This window comes from Plasmodium gonderi (genome assembly GCF_002157705.1).
Source record: "Plasmodium gonderi DNA, contig: Chr08, whole genome shotgun sequence".
In the NCBI taxonomy this organism is placed as follows: domain Eukaryota; phylum Apicomplexa; class Aconoidasida; order Haemosporida; family Plasmodiidae; genus Plasmodium; species Plasmodium gonderi.
In genome coordinates this window covers 1638330-1649215 of record NW_021628933.1, presented here as the reverse complement: position 1 = coordinate 1649215, position 10886 = coordinate 1638330, and the positions used below count along the sequence as shown (strand labels likewise).

Sequence of the window (10886 nt, the reverse complement as noted above, 5' to 3'; positions counted from 1 at the left end):
TTATTATGTTATCATACATCCACTTAAATTGATACAATTTTGTTAACCCCACACACATTGTAATTGTTTTGTATTTTTTTTTTTTTTTTTTTTTTATTGTGAAATTTTTTTTCTATGAACGGTTCATATTTTTTTAAAACATTGTGTAAAGGTTATTCTTTTTTTTATTTCACCTGAATGTATATTTTTTTTTTTTATTTTATTTTATTTTTTCTATGTACTTTTGTATTATATTCAAAGGGAACAAGTTGTGACTTCATTCGAAACAAAAATAAAATACGTCACTTTTTTTTTTTTTTTTTTTTGAATACTCAAATATGCACTTTTCTACTTATTTGTAGTATTTTTCTTGTTTTACTTTGCTCTGTTATGTTTGCTTCACTTTACATTTAACACAGCTTGAGCACCTAACTACATGAACTGAACGCACTTTATCGAAAGTAGGTGAATGGTGAGCGGCCAATGTTGCACCAAGTTCCCCTTTTAAAAAAAAATGCAGTCATAAAAACAAATCGCAGAATATTATCTAAGGAATTTTTCTCTAACCAAGTGTATACAAATTAATAATCGAGTTAAAAAAAAAAAAAAAAAAAAAAGCTTCTTTTTTGCTCCTACTCTATATTGTTAAAAGGAATTCATACATAGCATCCATTTATAGCTTGTTCTTTTTTCCCATGATACAAAATTTGTGTGATGAAATTCAGACCCTTTTCAAAAGCAAATGAGCTGAACGTATGAATGTATTATATGCTATGGTACATGAACTGTTATATGTACACATAAATATAGGAGCTCGTCTGCACTTAATCTTACAAAATGCAACAGAATGGAAAACCAGGAGTGATGCGCTCAAATGCTTTGAGGAAAATTGAAACTAAATAATATATACACGAGTACTATCAAACCTGTAAGGAACTTTTTTTTTTTTTTTTTTTTTTTTTATTTTCATTGCAATTCTTCCGAATTTTCCCACACATTACAAACCTATTTACGGTTTAATTCTCAAAAGGGGTGAACAGAACGTGGACAAAAAGGCGCATACCCCCGTGGTCTGAGTGAAACGAGTAGAATAACGTCATAATAACAGGGGTAATAAAATAAGGCCGTAATAAGAGCGATAATAATAAAGGCCGTAATAAGAGCGATAATAATAACGACCATAAAAACAGCGATAATAATAACGGCAATAATAACATAGAACTGTACACACATGCATGCACTCACAGCATGCACTAGCATAGAGGATAGAGGGGCCCATCGCCCATGCCACAAAAAAGAATGAATTTTTTAAAAGAAAATGAAACAAAAGAAACGATGCATCAAATATGAAGGTGGATTAAAACATGATGAAAACTATCAGAAAAATGACAGTTTTCTTGTAGATAACCCAAAGGACGACACACCAGAAGAACTCACACCAGAAGAACTCACACAGGAAAAATCCGTAAAGGAAAAATCCGCACAGGATAAATCCGCGCAGGAAGAATGTCCCCCCAACAATATGAACAATCATAATTTCAATCAGCAAATTCAATTAAATGATGATGACTTGTTCATGACTTTGAATAAAACATTTGTACCCACAAAAAATTCGAATTTGCAGGATCGTATTTTCAATGAAGGTGAAGCAAGCGTCATGCATACACACAAACATCAAAATCAAGATTCGCAGGATCTTTTAAATTTATGCAAAGATAAAAACGATCCATATGAAAAAAATTGCACGTATCCATGGTACAATGAAATTGATGAAGCTACATCCATAGAAATGACACATGATGACTTTTTAAATGGTAACTACAGCAAATCTAGGAGTATGTCCATGAATTTTACCGATAATTCAGACAGTTGCAGGGGTACTTATATTTTTCCCGACCAAGGGATATCAAGTGCCCAGGTTAAAAGTAAAGAGCTCTGTAAATCAAGGAGTACTCATGGTAACAGCGAACCGTATAATGATTGTAAGAAAAATGAATCTAAATGTGAACAAATTGGTGTATCTGGGGGTGGCACTAACGTTAATGGAAATTCGAAGGATGAAGCGACTGAGGAGGGTAAGGGGATTGAGGAGGGTAAAGAGACTGAGGAGGGTAAGGCGGCTAAAGAGTGTAAGGAGGATGAGGATAAAAAATATTTAAGTGCGCCTAACGGTGGAAACAATCGAAATGATGAGGGAAATGAAAACAATGGGGGAGGAATCAGTGGAATCCATAGTGGTAATAATAACAGCAAGGGAGAAAATAGCCAAAATGGAGAAGAAGGGAATGACAAAAGAGAGACGAAAGACGACACAAATAATGATGAGATAGAAGGAGATTCTTATAGAAATTGCGTCAATTTTTCAGTGCAGGAGGACTATAATGACAATATTCAGAAAGACACTCATGACAGTAAACAGTACATGAATGACAATGCAGAAAAAAGTGCTGATACGAAGGAAGGTATTGATTGTGTTATCATAGATACCGAGGAGGTCACACTGGTAGATGAAGCTAATAGAGTGGAAGCCCCACCCCAGGCAGAGGATTCTCCTTACGAGGCAAATCTGTTAAGCCAGATAAAGGATCTAAAAGATACCATAGAAAATATGAAGAAAGAAAAAATACATCTGCTAGCCAAATTTAAAGTGTACACATTAAATAACAAAAAAGAAATTGAGGAGTTGAAAAAAAAATGTCAAGACAAGGAGGACCAAATTGAGGAGTTGAAAAAAAAATGTCAAGACAAGGAGGACCAAATTGAGGAGTTGACAAAAAAATGTCGAGGCAAGGAGGACCAAATTGAGGAGTTGACAAAAAAATGTCAAGACAAGGAGGACCAAATTGAGGAGTTGAAAAAAAAATGTCAAGACAAGGAGGACCAAATTGAGGAGTTGACAAAAAAATGTCGAGGCAAGGAGGACCAAATTGAAGAGTTGACAAAAAAATGTCGAGGCAAGGAGGACCAAATTGAAGAGTTGACAAAAAAATGTCAAGACAAAGAGGAAGAAATCGAAAGACATCTTGTTGACATTAAAAAGAAGGAAAACGAAATTGATGAGATAAAAAAGATATGCAACGAAGAAATGGAGGAATATAAAAGGAAAGCGGAAACGGAGTTGAAAATGGAAGTAGAAATTGAAAAGGAACGACATAGAGAGTTAAATAAAAAATGGGAAATGTTGAATGAGATAAATGAGAAGATGGACAAAGAAGCGAAGATTCATGCAGAGGAGTTAAAGAGACTGGAGACAGAAAATAATACATTGACGGAAAAATTGGAAGAACTGAAAAAAAACAGTGAGAATGAGAAATCCAAAATGAGCATATTAAAATTAGATCTTTTGGATGAAGATGTGCTATTTTGCATTAGCTATGAATCTACGCGCTTAGTATGTTTTTCAAAAAAAGGAGAATATCATATTATCTCAGAAGACGTGTTCAAGCAAAATTACAGGAATTTAAAAATACCTTCATGTGTAGAAGATATACATAGAAAAGAAATGGAGGAATATAAAAAAGAACAGGATGTATGTGTAAAAAAAATAAAAGATGAAAAAGATGAAATTGAAAAAGAATTTCAAATATATAAAGAGAAAGTAAATACCTTAATCAATGAAGCTAATGAAACTTGGAAAAATTTGGATGAAAAAAATTGCACCATTCAACAGTTAAATAATTCTATAATGAAATATGAACAAGATATTGAAACGTATAAAAATGAAGTAGCAACCATCAGTGAAAAATATAAAGTACTTGAATTACAAATTTGTAAAGAGAAAAATGTTCGAGATGAACAAGCGGGGATTATAGCAGGATTGAAAAAACAAATACAGAAAGAAAAATTCGAAATTATAAAAAAATGCAAAGAACAATTTGATGAAGAAAATCAAAGGAAAATTAACGAAATGAAAGTTGTTTTCGATAATAAGGAAAAATTACTGCAAAATAAAATTGAGTCTCTCCTTTATCAGATGCAGAAAATGGTCTTTTCGAATGAAGAGAAGTTATTATCACCCCAACCACAGCTCCAGGAAGAGCAGCACTCAGAGCAGATGTCGGAGCAAATGTCGAGGAAGCAATTGCATCCACTTTTTGGTAATGAAACTCCCGGTGCTCTCAAAAATGGACAAGTAAATTTTATTTCCTGTGAAGGAGAAAAATGTCGAAAAGAAGCTCACGAGGAAAAGAAGTCTCAAGAAGTAAACCTTGAAGAGATTGGATTCTGGAAGAGTGACGCACATCATAATAGCTTTGACAACAAAATGGATGTAATATCTTCGAATAAAAGTTTCGACAATTGTACCAGTAAAGGTGAATCACATCATCTACTTAACAATTGTAACATTGTCTATAATGGCAGAAATGATGATACAAAAATACCAATATACCCAAATGAATACAAAAAAATACGGAAAAAGTTAGATGCCTATGAATTTGTTATAAGTGAAGAAAAGAAAGACAAGAAAAATCTTCTTGAACGCATTAACTTTCTGAATAGTCAGATAAAAAATTATGAATCCATTAGTGGAAATTATGAACACGCCATGTATCAGAAAAATATTCTGCAAAATTTTATCTCTCAAATTCCGTCCAGCATCAAAATAGATGATTACGTTTCGGTTATTTACAATTCGTTCAATTTCTCTCCTCAGGAAATTGAGCTTATAAATTCCAAGAGAGCCAAGAGATGATGAGTTACCAACATCCCGTTTTGTTTTTCTCTGACACACTGACAGTTGCGGAAGGAGTTGCAATTGTGTTGCTCTTTTCGCCACTGTGCTCGAATTTGAATTTGTAATTGAATCGGAATTTGTAATTGAATCTGAAGTGGTAATTGAATCTGAATTTGAGTTGAATATGAATTTTTTTTATTTTATTTTTTTTTTTTGTACTAAATCAACCTCTAATCCGTCCGCTTCATATTATTCACCCCCTTCCGTTGTGTCTTTATTTGCTCTTGTTTTTTTTTTTTTTTTTTTTTTTTTTTTTTTTTTTTTTTTCCCCTTTAATAATTTTTTTTTTTTTTTTTTTTTTTTTTTTTTTTTTTTTTTTTTTTTTTTTTTTTTTTTTTTTTTTTTTTTTTTTTTTTTTTTTTTTTTTTTTTTGTTCCCCTTAAATAACTTTTTTATGTTTTGTCTTTTTCCATTTTATCTTTTTTTTTTTTATTTTATTTTTTACATTTTTTTGTAATTTTTGATAAAACGTTGGTTAATTCTCATAAAAGTTTACTTTTTAAATGATAGACAATGTTAAGACATATGTTCACAACAAAGTTTACTACTTAAAAACATATAAAAATACAACACACCATCACAGTAGGGGTTGAATATAATATAGAAGTAATTTAATAAAAGGAAAAAAAGAATCGTCCGGGAAAAAAAGACAAAAAAAAAAAAAGGAGCATGATTCGAATTTGGAGGTCATAAAAAAATACAAAAATAATAAAAAAATTGGGGGGGAAAAAAATAGATTTTTTATGTATTATTAATACAGGTTGGAACTCATTAGTTTATGTGCCCTGTTGATGTTTTTTTGTAAAGATTTAAAAGTGTATGTTTTTTGTAGTTTTTTTTTTTTTTTTTTTTTTTTTTTTTTTTTTTTTTTTTTTTTTTTTTTTTTTTTTTTTTTTTTTTTTGTTCCCCTTAAATAACTTTTTTATGTTTTGTCTTTTTCCATTTTATCTTTTTTTTTTTTATTTTATTTTTTACATTTTTTTGTAATTTTTGATAAAACGTTGGTTAATTCTCATAAAAGTTTACTTTTTAAATGATAGACAATGTTACGACATGGGTTCACTGCACAGGTTACTACTTGAGTCCACATTACCATACCACACCCCTTCACAGTTGGGGTTGAATATAATATAGAAGTAATTTTTTTTTTTTCTTTTTTTTTTTTCTTTTTTTTGGAACACCTTACATGATCTTTCTGCCCTTATGTTTTTTAAAGGGATAGAGAAAAACATGTAAGTTTGAAGAACTCATAAGATTTGTAAAAAAAAAAAAAAAAAAAATAGAAAAATATTACTGTTTATTGCGAATGTTGCATAAAAGTTCTTTAAAAGAGGTACGGGTATGTACATGTATATATGTATGTGTGTGCAGAAACAGTGAAAACACTGATCTTACCCATGGAAGGGTCTGTGTGTGTGTGGTTAGGGGTTATAATATATAATGAGTCAAAATGATGGCTTCTGCTGACAGGAGGGACAAAGTTGTATATACCTTGCGTGCTCAAAATAAATAAAAAAAAAAATATACATATGTGTATAAAAACATTAGTATAAAGAATTCTACTCTTACGAAAAGCCTTACTAGAAATGTTGTGTGCGTGTGTGCGTGTGAATGAATATATGCAAAGGTGTGAAAATTGTGTCATGCGCAGGGAAAAGGAAAAATATGTATATTTTTAGTGTACCCTGTAAACACGTAATCATATATAGACATTAACATACACACATATGTAGCATATGGAAAAATCATTGTGTGCAGATGAGGGGAAAATGAAAAAAAAAAAAAAAAAGATAAAAAGGATAAAACGGGTAAAAATGAACGAAATGGACAAAAAGGATAAAACGGGTAAAAATGAACGAAATGGACAAAAAGGATAAAACGGGTAAAAATGAACGAAATGGATAAAAAGGACAAAACGGGTAAAAATGAACGAAATGGACAAAAAGGATAAAAAGGACAAAAAAAATTTCTTAATTAGGTGATGACGGAGCCATATCATAAATGAGTGTAATTCAAAAACGTTTAGCAGGGAAAAAAATAAAAAATAAATAAATAAATATATAATATCTATTATCTTCATTCCATTTTGTAGGTACCGCTCCCGTGTAACCATATCCAAAAATTATAAGACCTTACTTGTTGTTGTCCTTCTTCAGCGTGACGTTACCCCATGCATATAACAATCCCATGAGTACAATCAAAAAGAAACAAATCATAACATAGTTAATAACAAAATTATCTAAAATTGATAAGAAGAAAGCTGTAAATATAACAAAGACCAGATTAACAAAAGACATGAATAATCCAACGAAGTTGTAGATGTCTGATTTGGATTCTCGTACATACTTTTGCAAATTCAGGGATAATCTGCGAAGTAAATGGATGTATATAAAAAGTGGATTGATGAATATGTATTACAGGGTGGTTGTGAATACAAAAATAAGGTACATATACAAAAGTGCATCATTAAGACACAATTCAAGAGCGAGCATGGGTGTGCTCTCCTCTCCCAACTTGACAAAAGAACTGAAACTTACGTTGTTTTCAAATTGGTCGAAAAGAAGAAGTAGAACAGACAGCAGAAAATGTAAAAAACTAAAAAGCTGTATATGTTCAGGTGGTTTATCATCAAAAATGGAAAAAAGAAAAACAGGAGAGATACTCCAGACAGGATTATTCCTCTGCAAAGGGAGATGGGGGAAAAGGGTTGTGGAACGTGGAGCAATATAAAAAAAAGAAGTGCGCGTGCAAATGATGTATTCTATGTACCGACTAACTATTTACGTGTGTATGATCTTGCAGTTTGTTATCCAAGACATATACACAACCTCTCCCCTTGGCTCAATAACTTACATAAAAATATCCTTCAAAGCTATGATATTCTTCTTGTTTGAATAGTAGGAAACATTCTCGAAACATTTGGTGAGAGATATCAATGTAACCGCGATGAGAATTTGAGAGAAAATACTGTTGATGTAGAAAAACTCCGATACGTATATAGATGTCAAGGGAATGAGCATGAGAATCATAATATCTTCCACACTGTTCAGATAAGACAAGGAGCAAACATAAAAGAGTAACATGTTGTCATTCTTGATTCGAATGACATTATCATAAAATTCATAAAATTGTTTCTTATACTGATTCTTCAAAGACATGTGTTCAAACCCATCATAATTCTCATAGTCGATGTTCGATCGTTCTGTTAGATATTTTTTGGTCTGATCATTATATATATTTGGATAGTTGTTATAAGTTATGTACTTTTCTTCTTTGTTATTATGTCTTGCGTAATATTTTTCGAAATCATTTTCATTGTCTCGATGGTGTACATTATCATTCTCATTCCTATGATCATTTCCATTTCTATTCTCATGCACATTATCATTCCCATCTTTATTACCTTCACCCTGAAGATGTTTGTTATAATTACCAGATTCCAACATGCCATCAACATCATCATCATCATCTTCTATGCTATTCTCTTCTGCTGTGTTTTGAGATTCATAAAAAGTAGAATACTGTTTGGAATTATTTTTTTTAAGTTTTTTCTCAGCTTCTTCCAAGCCCATAGTATATACTACCAAAGATAATATTGTAATTACAGCAAAAATAAATGAAGAGAGATAAATGAATACATCCCTTAGATATGTTTCATTGAAAAAACAACTAAATAAGTACATAATAAATATAATGAGTGGATTCACAACAATAAAAGATGCATCAAAAAAGAATTGATGAAGTGTAAGAAATTTCCTCTTCGATTTTTCTGTAATTTTTAAATGATATTTTTTAGACAAAAAATCAATTCCATTATTATCTATATCAATTAGGTTCGATATATTTACTTGTATATTATCAATGAAAAGCAAAAGTGCAAACAGAAATTCATAAAAACGATTAATATAATACTTTTTTATTTCATCTCTATATATGGTATATAATGCTGGAATACAAAATCCCCAAACTATTAACCTCACTGTATTTGTTGCAATTAAGAAAAATTTTATACTTCTCGATTTTACTAAATATATAGATATAGGTGTGAAAAAAAACAGTGTCAAGAATGATACTAATCTGTATACATAAAATATGGAGAAATGATCAAACAGAGAAAATAATAAAAACGATGTAATGGCCCAATGAAAAGATGTTCTCATTATATTTAACACTTGTCCTATTATATACTTTTTCAATACATCATCATTAAATAATGAATCATCATCTACACTTGAAATGGAATTAACATTATCGGACGAAGCATAATTAATTTCGTAAAAATCATTTTTATTTGTGTAATTTTTTTCATCATCATCACAATTATTATCATTATTTTTTTTGTTTCCTTTCTTTTTTTTTAAATTTTCATATATTGAATTATATACTTCGCTAAATTTCTTATCATCTACATTTTCTTTCTTTTTCTTCTTACTTCTTTCCATCATCATTTTTTTCTTTTTCTCAATTTTCTTTAACTTGTCCTTATTCAATGCCTTTTCGCCTTTCTCTTCATCGATACTATCAAACCTCTCCCGATTGTTTCTATTTTCATCATTTGGATTGTGATGATGATTGTATCCATTTTCATTCGTTCGAACTTCCCCATTTTCACCATTTTGGCTACCTCCTCCTGCCTCTTCATAATCATTAAAAGAGCAATATGGTGTGCTTTCCTTTTCTCCTACATTTGTTTTTTCCTTCTCCATTTTACCTTTATACATACCTTCATACTTATTTTTTTTCTTTTTATTTGACACATTACGCAATAACTCACTGTTCAAATTGTTCTTGCTATTCCCTTCAAGCTCATATTCCCCATTTCCCCCATCTCCTCCTCTTTCTACTTCTTCAGTTTTGTTATGCTTCGAGTTCCCTTCGAAGTTCTTATCATAGTGTTGTTCCTCTCCCTGATAATATTCTTCCATTCCTCCATTGTAATGTTCACCATTCTCATTTTCATAATTTGCACTTCTGTAAACAGCATTATTCTCCTTCTCCTCATTTCCATCCTTACCAGGCTTCAACCCATCATTCGTTTGATGTATTCCCAAAACACTTGCCTTACCGTGAGAATCCATTTCTCAGATGAAAAAGGGGCTTATGCGTTAAGGAACAATATATATATATATATATATATCTTCCTATGTGAGATATGATGTGGCGTATATAATATATATATATATTCAAATGTTAAGGTATTCTTATAGTTTCATGTGTGCATATATATATATATATATATTTTTCTTTTTTCTATATAACTGAATGTCGGTGTACAAGATTTTTAAATGCAGAATCAAGTGTAAGGCTCTAACACCTTTTCACATGTATAAAAAAAAAGAAAAAAAAAAAAAACTAGTTAAGCAGAATCGGCAGTAAGGTTAAAATAGTAGACGCACATGCGTTACATCGTAAAAGTATATATATACAGCCATAGAGATTTGCGGAATAATATATAGTGACAGAATTTACATACATCTGCACATTTTGCATATACATGTGGGGAATTTTTATGGTAAAAGCTGATAAAAAAAAAAAAAAAAAAAAAAAAAAAAAAAGGCTTAGATATTAAAGTGTAAACGTAAATTTCTTCTTCAGTATAACTTCTTGTTAACTTCTTCTCTTTCGCTTCTTCCGTTTTGGTCTCCCCTTTCCCTTCCCTTTTTTTATTTTGTATGGCGTTGCTTGATAAACAAGTAAGCTACGCAGCGGGTACACGTTTGTAAAAGTACTTGCATTTCTCATAAGCGTACGTTCATATATACAAGTATATATATGTATTATATATATATATATGTATACATACCTATGCGTGCTCAGCATATGCTCATGTAGGCATTCCTTTTTAAAATAAGATATCTTCCTTTAAGAGTTCCATACTTTTCTCAATATTAAGCCAATATAAAATATATTTAACACGTTTAAACAAGCAGAAAAAATGTACATGCAAATATGCGTAAATAAATGTAAATATTCGTATATGTTTATGTAAATATTCGTATATGTTTATGTAAATATTCGTATATGTTTATGTAAATATTCGTATATGTTTATGTAAATATTCGTATGTTTATGTAAATATTCGTATATGTTTATGTAAATATTCGTATATGTTTATGTAAATATTCGTATATGTTTATGTAAATATTCTATATGTTTATGTATACATGCATAA

The 10886-nt window shown here is 30.4% G+C and overlaps 2 protein-coding genes across 2 annotated transcripts; one reads left to right on the top strand and one right to left on the bottom strand.

Moving 5' to 3' along the window:
- Positions 1-1297: 1297 nt before the first annotated feature.
- On the top strand, positions 1298-4672 carry PGO_083320 (hypothetical protein, conserved; the record flags this gene model as incomplete). The annotated part of the gene is made up of 1 exon (XM_028687554.1): positions 1298-4672. One exon carries the CDS (start codon positions 1298-1300, stop codon positions 4670-4672), a length of 3375 nt encoding a protein of 1124 aa, XP_028543355.1.
- Positions 4673-6846: 2174 nt separating this feature from the next.
- PGO_083310 (hypothetical protein, conserved) lies at positions 6847-9792 on the bottom strand (the record flags this gene model as incomplete). Its single annotated transcript, XM_028687553.1, has 3 exons — positions 6847-7081; positions 7252-7395; positions 7568-9792. The coding sequence occupies 3 exons, from the start codon at positions 9790-9792 to the stop codon at positions 6847-6849; spliced, it is 2604 nt and encodes an 867-aa protein (XP_028543354.1).
- Positions 9793-10886: the final 1094 nt, after the last annotated feature.